Source organism: Pelobates fuscus, chromosome 6 (genome assembly GCF_036172605.1).
Source record: "Pelobates fuscus isolate aPelFus1 chromosome 6, aPelFus1.pri, whole genome shotgun sequence".
Classification (NCBI taxonomy): domain Eukaryota; kingdom Metazoa; phylum Chordata; class Amphibia; order Anura; family Pelobatidae; genus Pelobates; species Pelobates fuscus.
Window position 1 is genome coordinate 138,033,819 of NC_086322.1, and position 18,862 is coordinate 138,052,680.

General features: G+C 45.9%; 1 protein-coding gene across 1 annotated transcript in view; it reads right to left on the reverse strand.

Moving 5' to 3' along the window:
- LOC134614477 (complement factor I-like) overlaps window positions 1–18,862 on the reverse strand; it is a 62,563-nt gene that overhangs the window by 18,798 nt on the left and 24,903 nt on the right. The window contains exons 4-8 of the mRNA XM_063458353.1: window positions 5,439–5,617; window positions 3,766–3,876; window positions 2,584–2,691; window positions 1,948–1,980; window positions 1,265–1,303 (exon numbers count right to left, since the gene is read on the reverse strand). Coding sequence (XP_063314423.1) covers window positions 1,265–1,303; window positions 1,948–1,980; window positions 2,584–2,691; window positions 3,766–3,876; window positions 5,439–5,617 — 470 coding nt within the window. The remainder of the gene's footprint in view (window positions 1–1,264; window positions 1,304–1,947; window positions 1,981–2,583; window positions 2,692–3,765; window positions 3,877–5,438; window positions 5,618–18,862) is intronic.

The following is an 18,862-nucleotide window of genomic DNA, read 5'->3' on the forward strand; positions in this document are numbered from 1 at the left end:
GCATATAGGGCTGCATAACTGCAGACTGGTCGGTGTGCCCATGATATCCAGGAGCAATAGAACAGGTTGCCTGGTCTGATGAATCATGTTTTCTTTAAAATAGTGTGGATGGCCGGGTGTGTGTGCATTGTTTACCTGGGGTAGATATGTAAGCAGGATACACTATGGGAAGAAAGCATTCCAGAAGAGGGAGTGTTATGCTTTAGTCAATGTTCTGCTGGGGAACCTTGGGTCCTTGCACTTGTGTGGACCTTACTTTTACATGTACCACCTCGCTAGAGATTGTTGCAGACTATGTACACCCCTTCATGGCATTGGTGGTCCCTTATGGCAGTGGCCTCTTTCAGCAGGATAATGAACAAAAAATGTTCAGAAATAGTTTGTAGGACCATGACAAAGAGTTCATGGTGTTGATTTGGCCTCCAAATTATCCAGATCTCAATCTGATTGAACATCTGTGGGATATGCTTTAACAACAAATCAGATCCATGGAGTCCACATCTCGCAACTTTCAGGATTTTAAGGATCTGTTGCTAATGTATAGTTGTAGTATGCGACAAAACACGTACTGAGGTATTGTGGAGACCAGGCCTCTACACATCAATGCTGTATTGGCAGCACAAGACGGACCTACACGATATTAGGCAGGAGGTTGTATTTGTGTAACTGATCAGTGTAATTTCAATCATCCAGTGGTTGCCTGAGCCTGGTAAGAATTTCAGCTCTATATTGCAAGCTAGCACTTTAATGGATGCATAAAAATGGTACTTCTACTAATAGAGCCTTAATTATTAATTTTTGTACTAATCCCTAAATCTTGAAGTCACCGCTCTTTAGACTGGAGATTTGTTGGCAATGCCTCTCTATGAAAAGCTTTTAATTGGGTCATGCCAAGCACAAACAAGGACGAAAGTGCTGGGGAAAAGGGTGCGGTTCTTCAATAACAGCAAAGGCCAATTCTGCAACTAATGAAATGTACATTTTTACTAAGAACATTTAATATTTTTTTTTGTCATTATCCATTATATGCATAAATATATATATATACATTTTTGGACATAGGGTTAATTACTGAAGTAAGAATTCAAAGTGAATTTCAAATTTAAGGCCAAAATAGCTAATTTGGAAAAATTATCCAAGTCAGCTATTCTGACCACTTTGGCCTAAACGTTGAAATTCACTTTGAATTCTCACTTTAATGAATAATCCTGTAAATGTTACCATGAGATATGTTCTGTAGTGCACACAGATGCTTTATAATTACCTTCCAGCTCTTTTTCTTGTGGTTTTTCTGACCTGCCATCTGAAATCATGAAATGAAAATAAATGAATAAACACTCTGATCATTCTGAGATACATGTACAAGATGAAGTAAGGAATCTGCTAAGCTGTACTAGTCAATACCTGAAGGTTTGCTAGAAGAGGTGAAAATGTCTCTTTTTGTGTGTGTATATAGCTAAAGTAATCAATATTGAATGAGAATTTCTAAAGCATATTTGTGATAAGCATAAGGCTATCCCAGCTATAAGATAAAGCCAGGGACTAATGAAAGTATTTAGAAAATTGGGAAAATTGTCTAGATGGGCCGAATGGTTCTTATCTGGCATCACATTCTATATTTGCAAGCCCAAAGCTTACGAAGATCCTAAAAAAGGTTATACTGTACTGTGGTGTGACGGACATTTCTTCTATGCTACAAATTAAAATGAATACTGGAACCAGGGTCACTGTGCCAATACAGAAGAGGAAGCCCATGATTATTGTATGTGCTGGCTATTTACTCTGAACAGTGCCCGCTAATGTATCTCTATATAAAATCAAACATAAAAACATGTGTTTATTGCTAAGTTTAAAGTAAACCATTACGCAAAAACGTTACATAAAGCGGTACATTATGCAAACTGAATATGCATCTGCTATTTTAAACATAAGAAAAAAAAAACTTACCAATTGGTTTAGATGTTTTATCTTCATTTTTTTCTGTAAAAGCATAAATGACAATTATAAATTAAAAATGCTTGTGAGAACGTTTCTTCGATTTATGGTAATGGCTTTTAATATGGATTAAAATCCACAGGGACAATACTTTAGAAAAGCTGCTACAAAGTATAAACTAAATTAGTTTTCTTACTGTTCCAATTGTAATGAAGATATTTGTGTTCTTAGTGACCTCTAGTGGTAACAATGTAATAAAATGTAAACCTGTTATATTACAATGTTTAAAGGGACACTATAGCCAACAAAACAACTTTAGATTAATGAATCAGTTTTTGTGTATAGATCATACCTCTGAAGTCTCACTGCCATTTAGCAGTTAAATCACTCTTGTTTCTGTCCTTGCATCCCTAGTCACACCTCCCCTGGCTATGACCCACACCACCTGATGTTAACTTACTTTAGACATTTTTATCTCCTACTCTGTAAATGAAAATTTAATCACATACAGGGGGCTACTGCAAGTTCTAGCAAGATATTAAAAGAGGAGGAGATACAAAATTCTAAATTAAATAGGATTTGCAATAAAGGATCTGAATTACCCAAATAAGGAGACCATAACCCATTCAATTCACAAAGCTCACTCACCTTCACAGAATGCTTCATCTTCACCACCGATACAGTCTGTTTCACTATTGCATCTATACCTGTTTGGAATGCATGTATTGGATTTGCAGTGAAAGCTGCCATTGCAATCTGAAACAATAACAAAACAAAGTTGATATGGCTTGTTATCACCTCATTCTCCATACAACTTTTTGTCATTTTCCTCCTGTATTGCATGGTACTCACTAAAGCAAAACCATATATTTAGCATGTCTATTCATCAAGTTGTAGAAATCTTCAATGTCTTATCTGTCATGACAACGTATATAATACAAAAAAGACAACTAACACTAGTTTACTATTTTATAGTGTTGTAATAATAAAGGTTGATGTAAAATCCATTCATAGATAATAAAAATATTTTGAATGCATTAAAAATATTTACTAGCATTACCTAGGCAGTTACAAACTGTAGCTGAAAGTTTATGCCTACTTATCAAACTTTCTTTGTATATTTAGCAGCCTATTGTCAGTTAATTGTCAGAAATTTTGTTAGCCAAGTAGCCATTACTCTCTGAAAAATCCTTTGTCAACTGACCAGTCAGAGGCAGCAGTAGTGGAAGTATTGGATCACGTGTTTATTGCAATAGAGAGAGAAGCAGTCAAAAACTGGTTCTGAGAGGCTGAACGTTTGTAATTTTTCATATATGCAAGTTATATCAGTTACAAACAGAGTTACCCTTCATTTCTACCATTCCTCACGATAGAATAGAATAGAATACACATACACTTTGTTACTGCTTATCTTGCAATGAGGTCAAGGGAGGGGAAGCAGTAACATCTGTTGGCCTTGCATGGCAACAAGCAATAAGTAAAACTTAGATTGCTCATCACACACTTACCAGACAGCAAGCTTATCCAATATATAATTTGGATTATTAAATTGTTGTCCAAAATAGCTAAATTGGGAACATTTTTAACTTGGTAAAATTTCTAGATCAGCCACCATGATCTTTAATTTGGAATTCAACAATTGCCTGTTATGGTCAATGTAACAAACAGCTTTGCTAATAATTAATATTATTAATAATACTGTAACACAGTTAACCCATTTTTATTTCATTAAAAGGACATGAACAATTGCTCTGAATGCGTTCAGGTTATTGAGGAGAGAATCCAGCATAAAAAGAACACGATTCTACTTGGGATTTCCTTTGCACTTACGTGTGCAGCACAGTTCGTCACTGAGATCACCGCAGTCATTTTCACCATCGCATGATTTTTTGGAAGGGATGCATTTCCCGTTCACACAGCTAAACTCATTATCCAAACATTCTAGGGGGAAAAAACAACAACAACAAAAAAAAACTCTCAGTTTTCTTTAATAATAAAAGCATACAAACTAATATATTTTAAAACATGAAATATATTGTTATGCAATATAGTAATGTGTTATACATCTTACTTTACTTTACATTTCATTTCTTACTAACTTAGAGTTCACCATAGTGGTTCCTGTGTTGGTTTATTTACTAACCTGAAAAGGACATTTATCTAATTTGGATTTAGCAGGAAGCTCTTGACACATTCTCTGTGATAGTTTTTAATTAGATATATACACTCTCTCTACAGTTGTGAACCCAGTAATACTAGTAGTATAGGCTTTGCTATATTTCAGGTTGAGGTACTGTATTCTGATTGGTAGATTTTCTCAAAGTGAATTTATTATTCTAACAAATTTATGTAGTGCCAGATTTCATATTCCATAGCTATGGAAACACAGAATACAGGAAATAAATATGTATTTGAATAGATGGAAACATAAAATGCAAAAGTTAACCAAAGGTGAACGAAGAATGCTGTCAATCTTATAGCTATGTTAGTAATAGGATGGCGTTTCAGTTTGATGGTACTGTAAAACACTATTTCCTCTACCTAACTAGATTTGCAAATGATTCCATACTGCTAGGAACATTTTGTAAATAATTTATCTACCAAAGTTACCATTAAAGTTTATGAGAATTTTTGCAGGTAAATAATTTGGAAAATTTTCCTACAGTAATGAATCATTTGGAAAGCTTATTAAATCAATGCCTATGGTTTCAAAACATCAATAAAGTAAATCATATATTTCTTGAAGCCTAATTTGTTCTACTATTAGCACTCTCTTGCCGCATTCTACAGAGTGTTTCTATTCTTTTCACCCCTCTTTTTTATCGGGTGGTATACAGACTGGATTTGTATAGCTGCAGTGCAGAAAGAGCTTGCCCTCTTACAGTGTAGGTGTCTGGTTTCAGGGGAGGTAGAAGTTATATTTATTCAGCATCAAATACAGGCCACGCTTCAATATTCTTGGAGAAGCTTTCCAAAATTTTTTATATATTTGGATCAACTTTTACAATGATTTAATATTATAAAAACTATTTAAATGTTGTAATATTGTCATATTTTTGATATATTAAAATTGTATATGTTGAAAAAATAATTATAAAAGTTTACCCAAAACTGCTAAATCGTTTGGAAAGCCTATCCAACAACAACAACTTGAGGCCACAGTGTATTTTTCTGATTTACCTTAAAAATACCAATAGTAAAATAATCTAAGAATAATTCCATATTTTTGTGTCATTCATAAATTACTTTTAAAAAGGGACACTATAGTCACTAGAAAGATTACAGTTTAATGTAGTTTCTATGGTGTCTCTAGTCTGACCCTGCAGGTGTTTTAATATTGTTTGTCAGAGAAAAGTAAGTGTTTACATTACTGCCTAGTAACACCTCTAGTGGCCTTCACTCAGATGGCCACTAGAGGTTCTTCCTGTGTCAGTGCTGCACAGAAACCAACAGTCAGTATTCATTGGTTTAACAATGTTAATATTTACAGACAGTGTACAGACCTCGAGTATCTTGATAACACACCACTCCAGCCCGCTTATCTTCAATCTCTGTCTTTTTATGTAGTAGACATTCAGCCAGAGATGTCTCCAAACCTCTGCATTTCACAGAAAGGCAATCAGTTGTTTTCTTCTCAGCTTCTGGAAGGATGAAGGTCTGCTCTGCCGATGAATCAGCACCTCTAATGAAACCAAACACGAAACAAATAAGTTAAATATTTTATTTAAATGAGAATAATCATGAAAGGTTACATTTTGAAATATTAAGCAAAAGTTCACTGACTCCCCTGTTCCAATTCTGCTCCAATGTGTATACAGACAAAACACGGCTTGTGCCTTCAGGACTGGGCTGGGAACCACTGCTCTAAGCTGTATATATGGACTCATTCTTCCAAACATATAGACAGACTTAGTGATCACTCAAATGGCAGATGAAATTTAATGTAAATAAATGCAACGTTATGCACTTTGGGGTGAAGAATGCACAAGCAACTTACACCCTAAATGGCAGAGAAATAGGTAGAAAAACACATAAGAAAGATTTAGGAATTGTTACAGACATCAAACTAGGCAACAATGTGCAATGTTAATCAACAGTTGCTCAGGCCAGTATGGTATTGTCATATATAAAAAGGAGTATTAATTATCAGCATAGAAATATAATTTTGCCTCTTTAAAAATTTATGGTAAGACCACACCTTACAATTTTGGTCACCTGTTCTATTATTATCATTTATATAGTGCCAATATATTCCATAGTGTTTTACAATTATATAAAGGGGATATTAGAGGTAAAAATGGTTGTGCTTAAACTTACTAAGAATGTATGAAGTTTTGAGGCATTAGGTGTCTTGCTCAAGTACACTTGGTAATAAGGTGGTCAGACTAGGATTCAAACATAGGTTTCCCACACGGTGACATGGTCATCATTCTAACCAGCTGATATGAATGATATTATGGCACTAGAAAATGTGTAGAAGTGGGCTAAAAAACAGATAATGGGAATAGACGATTTTATTTCCAAAGAATTGCTAATACATATAAACCTGTTTAGTTTAGAAAAATGGTGCCTCAGAGGGAATGTGAGAACATCATTAGCCTGTAGCGCCAACAGATTCCGTAGCACTTTACAATATTACAAGAGTGGGAATTAACTATAAATAGGACAATTACAAGAAAACTTACAGGAACGATAGGTTGAAGAGGACCCTGCTCAAACGAGCTTACAGTCTATAGCAGCGGTTCCCAAAGTGTGGGTCGCGACCCACTGGTGGGTCGCAGGGCGATTCCCAGTGGGTCGCGCTGACCCACACATCCAGGGCCGCCGGCAGTCAGGCAGACTGACACCAGGAGGGAGCCCGGCGGTTTGCCCTGTATGCCGCCGGGCTACCTCCAATCAGTCTGCCCAGCAGCTCCGGTCTGCAGCTCCGCCGGGTGCAGAGCTGCAGACTGTGTGATAGAAGTCTCGCGAGCTCCCAGAGCGTTACCATGGCAACACTCAGGGAGCTTGCGAGATTTTTATTACACTGTCTGCAGCTCTGCACCCGGCGGAGCTGCAGACCGGAGAGTTACCCCACTGGACCACCAGGGAGACACTGGACCACCAGGGAATTAAATTAAGGTAGGACACAGCCCCCAAATCCTGACCCCTAATGTAAATAATTTTCTCCCTACCCCCCCCCCCAAACTGTAACCCCTTCACTCCCTGCCCCTTCCCCTCCCCACCCTGTAACCCCTTCACTCCCTGCCCCCCCAACTGTAACCCCTTCACTCACTGCCCCCCTCCCCACCCTGTAACCCCTTCACTCCCTGCCCCCTCCCCACCCTGTAACCCCTTCACTCACTGCCCCCCTCCCCACCCTGTAACCCCTTCACTCCCTGCCCCCCTCCCCACCCTGTAACCCCTTCACTCCCTACCCCCCCAACTGTAACCCCTTCACTCCCTGCCCCCTCCCCACCCTGTAACCCCTTCACTCCCTGCCCCCCCCAACTGTAACCCCTTCACTCACTGCCCCCCTCCCCACCCTGTAACCCCTCCACTCACTGCCCCCCTCCCCACCCTGTAACCCCTCCACTCCCTGCCCCTTCCCCACCCTGTAACCCCTTCACTCCCTGCCCCCTCCCCACCCTGTAACCCCTTCACTCACTGCCCCCTCCCCACCCTGTAACCCCTTCACTCACCGCCCCCTCCCCACCCTGTAATCCCTTAACTCCCTGCCCCCCCAACTGTAACCCCTTCACTCCCTGCCCCCTCCCCACCCTGTAACCCCTTCACTCCCTGCCCCCCTCTCCCCACTGTAACCCCTGCCCCCACACTAACGCCTGCTCTCCCTGCTCCCCCACTGTAACCCATTTTCTTCCTGCCCCCCCACTGTAGCCTTCTCTCCCCCTGCCCCCCCCACTGTAGCCCTCTCTCCCCCTGCCCCCCACTGTAGCCCTCTCTCCCCCTGCCCCCCACTGTAGCCCTCTCTCCCCCTGCCCCCCACTGTAGCCCTCTCTCCCCCTGTAGCCCTCTCTCCCCCTGCCCCCCCACTGTAGCCCCCTCTGCCCCCACTCTAGCCCTTTCTCCCCCTGCCCCCTACACTGTAGCCCTTTCTCCCCCTGCCCGCTACACTATAGCCCTTTCTCTCCCCTGCCCACCCACTGTAACACTTTCTCCCCCTGCCCGCCGCCCACTGTAACCCTTTTTCACCCTGCCCCCCTACACTGTTACCTGCACACACACTCCCTACCACACGGTCACCCTCACCTGTCTCTGCGTGTATGTGTATGAGTCTCCTTTTGTGTCAGTGTGTGTGTATTTGTGTGTCAGTGTGTATCTGTTTACATGAGTGTATGTGTATCTGTGTGTAGGAAAATAAGTGTCATTGTGTGTGTATCGCTGTGTCAGTATGTGTATGTGTGTGTCTCTGTATGTGTGTATTTGTGTGTCTCTGTATGTGTATAAACTGCACACATACTCAGAGGCGGCTCTCTAATTAGGCGGTTTAGGCGGCCGCCTAAGGCCTCGCGCTGGCTGGGGCCTCGCGGCCGCCTAAACCGCCTGTGGGCAGAGTGTGTCAGGTCCTCGGTCAGTGACCGAGGACCTGACACCAGGAGGGGGCCCGACGGCTTGCCCGGTATGCCGCCGGGTGCGAGGCCCCTCCTGGCTGCAGACCATGTGACTCGCGAGAATTGGCCAATCAGAGCGTTGCCGCGGGTTACCACGGCAACGCTCTGAAATCTCGCGAGAATACACGGTCTGCAGCTCTGCAGAGCTGCAGACCGGAAGTAATGGCCACCGGACCACCAGGGAGCCCACTGGACCACCAGGGAAAGGTAGGCTCTCCCTCCCCATCACCCCCCACCACCATCACCACCCCCAGCCGTACCCCCCACAGCCTCACCACCCCATCACCAACCATCACCCTCAGACTCACTCACCATCACCCCCCACCACCCTCAGCCTCACCCCCACCACCCTCACCATCACCCCCACCACCACCCCCCACCACCCTCAGCCTCACCCCCCCTACCCTCACCATCACCCCCCACCACCCTCAGCCTCACCCCCCCACCCTCAGCCTCACCCCCCCACCCTCACCCCCACCACCTTCAGCCTCACCACCACCCCCCACCACCCTCAGCCTCACCCCCCCACCCTTACCATCACCCCCACCACCCTCAGCCTCAGCCTCACCCACCACCCTCAGCCTCACCCCCCACCATCCTCAGCCTCACCCCCCACCACCCTCAGCCTCACCCCCCACCACCCTCACCATCACCCCCCACGACCCTCACCATCACCCCCCACCAGCCTCACCATCACCCCCACCACCCTCAGCCTCACTCACCATCACCCCCCACCCTCAGCCTCACCCCCCACCACCCTCACCCTCACCCCCCACCACCCTCACCATCACCCCCACCACCCTCAGCCTCACCCCCCCACCCTCACCCTCACCCCCCACCCTCACCATCACCCCCCACCACCCTCAGCCTCACCCCCCCAACCCTCACCCTCACCCCCCCACCCTCACCATCACCCCCCACCACCCTCAGCCTTACCCCCCCATCCTCACCATCCTCCTCCCCCTCAGCCTCACCCCCCACCACCCTCAGCCTCACCCCCCCAACCCTCACCCCCCCACCCTCACCATCACCCCCCACCACCCTCAGCCTTACCCCCCCACACCCTCACCCCCCCATCCTCACCATCACCCCCACCACCCTCACCATCACCCCCCACCAGCCTCACCATCACCCCCACCACCCTCAGCCTCACTCACCATCACCCCCCACCCTCAGCCTCACCCCCCACCACCCTCAGCCTCACCCCCCACCACCTCACCCTCACCCCCCACCACCCTCACCATCACCCCCCACCACCCTCAGCCTCACCCCCCCCACCCTCACCATCACCCCCCACCACCCTCAGCCTCACCCCCCCACCCTCACCCTCACCCCCCCACCCTCACCCTCACCCCCCACCCTCACCATAGAATGTGACGGCAGATAAGAACCATTCGGCCCATCTAGTCTGCCCAGTTTTCTAAATACTTTCATTAGTCCCTGGCCTTATCTTATAGTTAGGATAGCCTTATGCCTATCCCACGCATGCTTAAACTCCTTTACTGTGTTAACCTCTACCACTTCAGCTGGAAGGCTATTCCATGCATCCACTACCCTCTCAGTAAAGTAATACTTCCTGGTATTATTTTTAAACCTTTGTCCCCACCACCCTCAGCCTCACCCCCCCAACCCTCACCCTCACCCCCCCACCCTCAGCCTCACCCCCCACCCTCACCATCACCCCCCACCACCCTCAGCCTTACCCCCCCACCCTCACCCCCCATCCTCCCCATCCTCCCCACCCTCAGCCTCACCCCCCACCACCCTCAGCCTCACCCCCCCAACCCTCACCCTCACCCCCCCACCCTCACCATCACCCCCCCCACCCTCACCCCCCCATCCTCACCATCCCCCCCACCCTCAGCCTCACCCCCCACCACCCTCAGCATCACCCTCCACCACTCTCAGCCTCACACCCCACCACTCTCAGCCTCACACCCCACCACCCTCAGCCTCACACCCCACCACCCTCAGCCTCACACCCCACCACCCTCAGCCTCACCCCCCACCACCCTCAGCCTCACCCCCCACCACCCTCACCATCACCATCACCCCCCACCACCATCACCACCCCCAGCCTCACCCTCACCCCCCACAGCCTCATCACCCCCCACCACCCTCAGCCTCACCACCTCACCATCACCCCCCACCACCCTCAGCCTCACCCCTCCTACCCTCACCATCACCCCCCACCACCCTGAGCCTCACCACCCCCACCACCCTCAGCATCACTCCTCCGCCACCCTCAGCATCACTCCCCCCGCCACCCTCAGCATCACCCCCCCGCCACCCTCAGCATCACTCCCCCGCCACCCTCAGCATCACTCCCCCGCCACCCTCAGCATCACCCCCCCGCCACCCTCAGCATCACCCCCCCGCCACCCTCAGCATCAGCCCCCCGCCACCCTCAGCATCAGCCCCCCGCCACCCTCAGCATCAGCCCCCCGCCACCCTCAGCATCACCCCCCCACCACCCTCAGCATCACCACCCTCAGCATTACCCCCCACCACCATCAGCATAACCCTCCGTCACCACCCTCAGCCTCACCCCACTCACCATCACCCCCTCCTTCTCACATCACCCCCTCTCACATTACCACCTCTCACTCTCACATTACCCCCCCTCACTCTCACTTTACCCCCCTCACTCTCACTTTACCCCCCTCACTCTCACTTTACCCCCCTCACTCTCACTTTACCCCCCTCACTCTCACTTTACCCCCCTCACTCTCACATTACCCCCCCCTCACTCTCACATTACCCCCTCTCACATTACCATCACCCCCCTCCCTCTCACATTACCATCACCCCCCGCTCCCTCTCACCATCGCACCCCCGCTCCCTCTCACCATCGCACCCCCGCTCCCTCTCACCATCGCAGCCCCGCTCCCTCTCACCCCCTCTCCCTCTCACCATCGCAGCCCCGCTCCCTCTCACCCCCTCTCCCTCTCACCATCGCACCCCTTCTCCCTCTCACCATCACCCCCCCCCCCTATACACACAACACACTTCAAGCAGCTACCCCATACACATAGGGTCTCAGACAAAAACGCAAACATGCTCACAGAGACATACATTCAGACACACAAGGATACTCTCTGTCAGACACACTCTCAGGCACATACACAGGTAGACAGCGCATCAATGTGTATATGTGACACTTTTTTGTTAGTGGGGCCTCATGTTTGAGTTTCGCCTAAGGCCTCATAAAGTCTAGAGCCGCCTCTGCACATACTCTATGCAAAAAACATGCTTACATCCAAACACACATTGTGTATATGTATATTTTATATACACAATATACACACACTGCATCCACTACACACGCACTGCAATCAAACGCAAACATAACATACAAACACACCCATGTATTAAAACACCAAAATGATATACGAACACCCCTTCATTCAAACACCGACACTACACACAAAAAGCACACCTACATTTAAAGTCCAGCACTACATTCAAACACCCCTGCGTTCAGACGCAAACATTACAAACAAGTACACCACTACATTCCAATGGCAACAGTACATACAAATACTCCCATACATGCACACACATACTTAAAGGACCACTTCAGCTTAATTAAGGATTAACCCTGCCTGCTGTAAACATAGCAGTTTCAGATAAATTGCTATGTTTACAAATGGGTTAATCCAGCCTCTAGTGGCTGACTCATTGACAGCTGCTAGAGGCGCTTCAGCGCTTCTTACTGTGATTTTCACAGTGAGAAGACACCAGCGTCCATAGGAAAGCATTGAAAATGCTTTCCTATGGACTGGCTATATGCGCGCACGGCTCTTGCCGCGCATGCGCATTCAGCCGATGACGGCTAAAGGAGGAGAGTCCCCAGCGCCAAGGGAGCCCGGCGCTGGAGAAAGGTGAGTTTTTAACCCCCTTTCTCTCCCTTCAGCCTGGCGGGAATGGGACCCTGAGGGTGGGGGCACCCTCGGGGCACTTTAGTGCCAGGAAAACGAGTTTGTTTTCCTGGCACTATAGTGGTCCTTTAATACACAAACATGCTTACATTTAAACGCTCAAACACTGCTCACAAATATAACCCTGCAACGATGGACAAATGGTAGATTCCCAGCAGGCATAGCATTGTTGAAGTTCTCCGACAGGTGGAGATCTACCTTTTGGCCACAATTGCACTAGAGGGGGCCCCAGAAAGCATACTTGCACCAGGGCTCTCTCTACATTAGTTCCACCACTGGGATAATCAATGTGAGGGGCCTGGATGAGCAGGACACAACGTCTGATTCTGACTGAGTCTGTGAGTAAGCAGTTGTATGCCTCTAAAACTGATTGCCATGATATGCAAAGTTTCTGCCTCTAAAACTGCCATGATATATCAACATTATGCATCTAAAACTGCCATGATATATCAACATTATGCATCTAAAACTGCCATGATATGCCAAATTATGCCTCTAAAACTGTCATGATATGCCAATTTTATGCATCTAAAGCTGATTGCCATGGTGTGCCAATTGTATGCTTTTAAAGCTGATTGCCATGGAGTGCCAATTTAATGCATCTGACTGTTTGCCAATTGTATGCCTCTGAAGCTAATTGCCATGATGTGCCAAGTTTATGCATCTAAAAGTGATTGCCATGATATGCCAAGTTTATGCATCTAAAGCTGATTGCCATGATATGCCAAGTTTATGCATCTAAAGCTGATTGCCATGGTGTGCCAAGTTTATGCATCTAAAGCTGATTGCCATGGTGTGCCAAGTTTATGTATTTAAAGCTGCCCTGATGTTCCAATTGTATGCCTCTAAACCTGGTTGCCATAGTGTTCCATTTGTAAGCCTCTAAAACTGATTGCACGGGTGTGCCAATTTTATGCACCTAAAGTTGCCATGATGTGCCAAGTTTATACATGTAAAACTGATTGCCATAATGTACCAATTTTATGCATCTAAAGCTGCCATAATGTTCCAATTGTATGCCTGTAAAGCTGATTGCCATGGTGTGCCAATTGTAAGCCTCTAAAGCTGATTGCCATGGTATGCCAAATGTATGCCTCTAAAGCGGATTGCTATAGTGTGCCAATTGTATGCCTCTTAAGCTGTTTGCCATGGTGTGCCAGATTTATGCCTCTAAAAGCAATTGCCATGGTGTACATCTAAAGCGGATTGCTATGGTGTGCCAATTGTATGCCTCTAAAGCGGATTGTCTTGGTGTTCACTTTTTAAAATATGCATTAAAAAAAGCAAGTGGGTCTCGAAAAATTACCATTTTGAAAAGTGGGTCTCGGGCCATAAAAGTTTGGGAAGCCCTGGTCTATAGGACTTAGTCCAAAGCAAAGGGTTCTTTACAGTAAGAACAATAAAGATGTGGAATTCACTGCCTGAAAAGGTTGTTTATCAGAGTTTGTACAGATTTTTTAAACAATGACTGGATTAATTATTGTGATTGTATAATATTTAGGGATATCATTTTTAATATGTGTGTTAACAGCTTCAAGGAGAGATCTGGCTGCCATTCTAGGGTTAAGAAGGGATTTTATCCCAGTTTGTTGCAAAATTGGAAAGATCTTCAAATTCATATTTTTTTTTTATTTTTTTTATTCTTTGCCTTCTTTCAAACAACAGCAGAAACAGATGTGAGTAGGGCTAGACTTAATAAATGCAAGTCGTTTTTTAGCCTACATAACCATGTAACACTTTTTGCTCTTTACGGGTTTGACTCTTCATCCCTTTAGAAAGAGTTAATACTAAATGTGACAGAGCTTCTCTACTCTGACTGAGTACCTCCACCCGATTTGCTTCCAAGACGCTTGCCGGGACTCTGGAGTACTTCAACCCCAGTCGCCTGGGGTTGACTGGGGTCTCTCTGGAGCTTTTTCACCTGACCAGACTGCAGCTCTCCTTCCAGGCAGGTATCGTCTCCTCTGCCTATTCCACTGCAGCCCTTCTTCCTTGCAGGTATTGTCCCCTCTGCCTGCAATGTGATTGCTCGTGTCTTTTTAAAGACACTTGGGGCTCTCAGGCCTAGCTCTCTTTGAACTGCCCCATGGCTAGAGGGATTTTGAAGCCAGCCAACGCGTATCACAACTCTGCTTTGAATCCCTTACAAATCCACACAGGATACACAGTTCCAAAACAAACATACAAAGCTTTTTTTTTTTTTACTTAGGACTTACGGTGACACAAATAGATACATAAAACTAAGTCATGTCTAGAAACATACAGGCACTCATAATAACACATAAACATATTAATAGAGGGACAGGGAATACAACAAACGAACATGAAATATGTCTCCTGCCTGTAGAAATCATTATACGCAAATCTAACTGAATATGCAAATTACCAAGCCTCGCTATTCGGGTAGTGCATATTACTGTTACTACCAACAGGTGGCGCAGCCAAATCCACCTGGTTGGTAGCAGGCACCAGCAGGACAGGAGAGCACACAACACATAACAAAAAAACAATATACATCCTGTACCTATAATGGGCACAGGGTGACTTAGACATAGAAGTAGTCCAGGGTCCTATTTAAAGTGTCCGTATGAAAGTCCAGGTGATGGTGACTACCGTCACACTAAATTATGAATCTTTTTATTTTTTTATTTTCTGTGGTTTCTATAAAAAAACATAAAATGGCAGAAACCTGTCTTGAGGGCGTGCAGGCTAATCGTAGGGCAATCGCATTAGCTGAAGTAAACTTAAATGCTCTCATAAATTGTGGGCTTAGCCCAAATCCATGGCTAAAACTTGCCAGAAACAGTGAAATAGAGAAGCCAAGAGTATGGAAGAGAGTGGAGAACAGTGTAATGAGAGCAATAAAAAGCACTGGAGAAGCATAAAATATATGTGAGAAATATTTGTGAGAAGTAGACTAGGAGATAGTGGGCAGCAAATCAAACTAGGGGTAACATTGTGGAAAGGAGGTTGCAAATACAGAGTGAGAATGAAGGAGGACTGAGAGTCATAGGAGTTACAGTCTGCAGGCACCATTTGAAGGGATACTATATGCATCAAAACATCATCAGCTTAATTAAAGGACCACTCTAGTGCCAGGAAAACATACTCGTTTTCCTGGCACTAGAGTGCCCGAGGGTGCCCCCACCCTCAGGGACCCACTCCCGCCAGGCTCTGGGGGGAGGAAGGGGTTAAACTTACCTCTTTCTCCAGCGCCCGGCGGGGAGCTTTCCTCCTCCTCTTCTTCTTCCTTGCGACGTCATCGGCTGAATGCGCATGCGCGGCAGGAGCCGCGCTCGCATTCAGCCGGTCGCATAGGAAAGCATTCATAATGCTTTCCTATGGATGCTTGCGTGCTCTCACTGTGATTTTCACAGTGAGAAGCACGCAAGCGCCTCTAGCGGCTGTCAATGAGACAGCCACTAGAGGCTCTGGAGGCTGGCTTAACCCTCAGTATAAACATAGCAGTTTCTCTGAAACTGCTATGTTTATAAAAAAAAGGGTAAAAGCTAGCTGGACCTGGCACCCAGACCACTTCATTAAGCCGAAGTGGTCTGGGTGCCTAGAGTGGTCCTTTAAGCAGCTTTAGAGAATAGATCATGCCCTGCAGTCTTACTTCTCACTTATATGTAATTTAAAGTTCAATTACTTTTGTTACTGTTTATTCATCCTTAATTTCCCCATGAAATTAAAAAATGGTTTCATGTTCAATCAATAAAGTTTAGGAGTTTTTATCTCCTGCTCTGTAAACTTAACTATAATCATACAGTGGAGGCTCCTGCAGGCTCTGGCTATTACCAGAGCAGGAGATAACGAGGAATAGATACGTTTCTTTCCAAGTCAGTTTTGTGAATGGATAGTCACTGATTTTCTGAGACCGTCAGTTGATCACTCTCAGCCAATCAGCGGTGCCCCTGCCCAGTGCCACTGGAATTTCAGAAGCCAGATGCCGCCTGGGGTGGAGTGGAGGTCAGCACTTGGATCAACTTTGGGGTTAAGTAGTTCAAGAACTGTTCAAACCCTGAAGGTGGGAGTGCATCTAGGAGCCTCCTGGCACCATAACAACTTAATTTTTTTTTGAGCCTGGAGTGCCCCTTTAAACATTAGATCTCTCTTTACAGAAAGTGTAGGTCACATGCAGGGAGGTGTGACTATGGTTGTATAAACAAAGTGATGTAAATCCTAAATGGCATGATCTATACAACAGAACTGCTTCTTTAAGCTAAAGTTGTTTTGGTGACTATAGTATCCCATTAATTCCTATTTCCCCATTACTATAAATTTCCTCTACTCCTAAACATTTCTTAACTCTAAACCCCTAAAACATTGCTGCTATTCACAACTTGTTGTTTCTGATTCTGAACTGTATCTTTTTGTGTTCCATCATAATGATGCTTTGATGATACAGCTTCCATTCACACTAGATACCACCCCTAAACTCTGCCAAACCTAAACGGCTTCCCCAATCCAAATCTCACCTTGGTCACTTTCTTTTGCATTAAGTATCTTTAATTTTTAGTTTAATGCAGCTACTATCATACAAATGCAGCAGCACTTTACCATAACCTTACCAACTGGCGACATTTAAAACATGACTCTCTCACAGAGACATCTTAATTGTAAGTAAGATTTACAATTTTTAAGAAACTTATGAATTGAACAAGATTTTTATGAGACATAAACTGAAAGTCACAGACCTTTGGGTTGAGAGGCTCACAATAAGAGAATGGAATTCTTTGGGATGATACCTTTGGATTTAAGAAACTATAGTGTGGTAGAACGTGTCTAAATATAATGATCTGGGTAGTCAGGGTATGCGATCAAGGTGGGTAATGTCAACCTTAAAGTTGACACAAAATATTTATACTAGGGGGGCGGAGCCTGGCTGGAGAGCAGAGCAGTCGCATGGCACTGAAGCTCCAGCGATACACACTAAACTTCGTCCTTATCAGACCGATAACCTTGACTAAAACTGCAGAAAAGACAGAGAAGTGACTGCAGAACCGACATGGGTCGACGATCTAAAAAACAGAAGCCTGACCAACCAAGGCAGAGCCAAGATATTGGGGCCATGTGGAGACAAGTCCATGAAACAACAAGGCCCAAGATGGCCGACCACAATGAAACATTCTCTGACTACTCTGATGACTTCTCTCCGGGGGAGGACATACCCGATACGCCAAGCTTACCTGCGGTCGGGACAAAACCACTGCACCCTGACGACGCTCCGGTCACAACAGCTGTACTAAAGGCACTGCTGGCGGACCTCCAGACCACGCTACAGGCGGATATGGCCGCCCTCCGCACGGAGCTTATGGGAATCAACGGGAGGATGAGTACCCTGGAGGACACCTCTACTGCGCAAGACGCGCGCATCACCTCCATGCAAGCAGAAATCAAGAACCTGCTGAGCAGGAACGAAGAATTTGACCGGCAGTTCACCGCTGTGGAGGACACCCGCCGAGCAGCTAACTTAAAAGTACGGGGGATACCCAACGACATACCAACCGAGGAGCTACCGCACTATATGCGCAGACTCATGACAGAACTACTTACACCGAAATTGGCCAAAGCCATCCACCTTGAAAGCATATTCCGGATTACAAAACCTGCCAGAGCACCAACGACTGCCTCACGTGACCTCATAGTCCGCTTTCACCAACGTAAATACAAGGCCGCAATCCTGGCGGTGGTCAGGAACCGAGCTGGCTTTACATTCGAAGGACAATCCCTCTTATTTTTTGCGGACCTGTCAGGTAGCACTTTGGCATGGAGGGGGTCGTTAAAGCCCTTCACCACACTCCTCAGGCAACAAGGCATACAATACAGATGGCGTCTAGACCGTTCCTTGCATGTACTGGCAGGAGAAGGTAAACACACAGTCTACAATCTAAAAGAAGCACAAGACCTGTCACACACTCTGGGACTATCTCAGGAGGCTATGCGCAGCATGGCACCACTAGCACCCGCAGATACACCACATGGATGGGACCCCAAGCGGGTCAAAACCTTTGTACCGCGGCGGCCCAGACAAGGCACCTCTGAAACGGCAGGTACCTGAAGACCCCCGAGGACTCGAAGACCACAGCCAGTAAATTTCGGGACTATGTACTATTGGCCTGACAGCCACAACTTAATGACACCTTCGACAATTTTCTTATCAGTTAAAAAATGTTTCCTTTTTCTTTTTTTTACTGTTTAGTTTGATCTTGCCATTCCTTATGTAAACGAGTACACACACTGCTCTGCTCTCTCAATCACTAGCACACGCACTATGACATGCCTTGAAATCCTACCTCCCCCCCCCCCAGCTCTAGACAACCACGGGAGGACAACGAGGAGGCAGCGAAGGGGCGTGTAACACCCACACACACC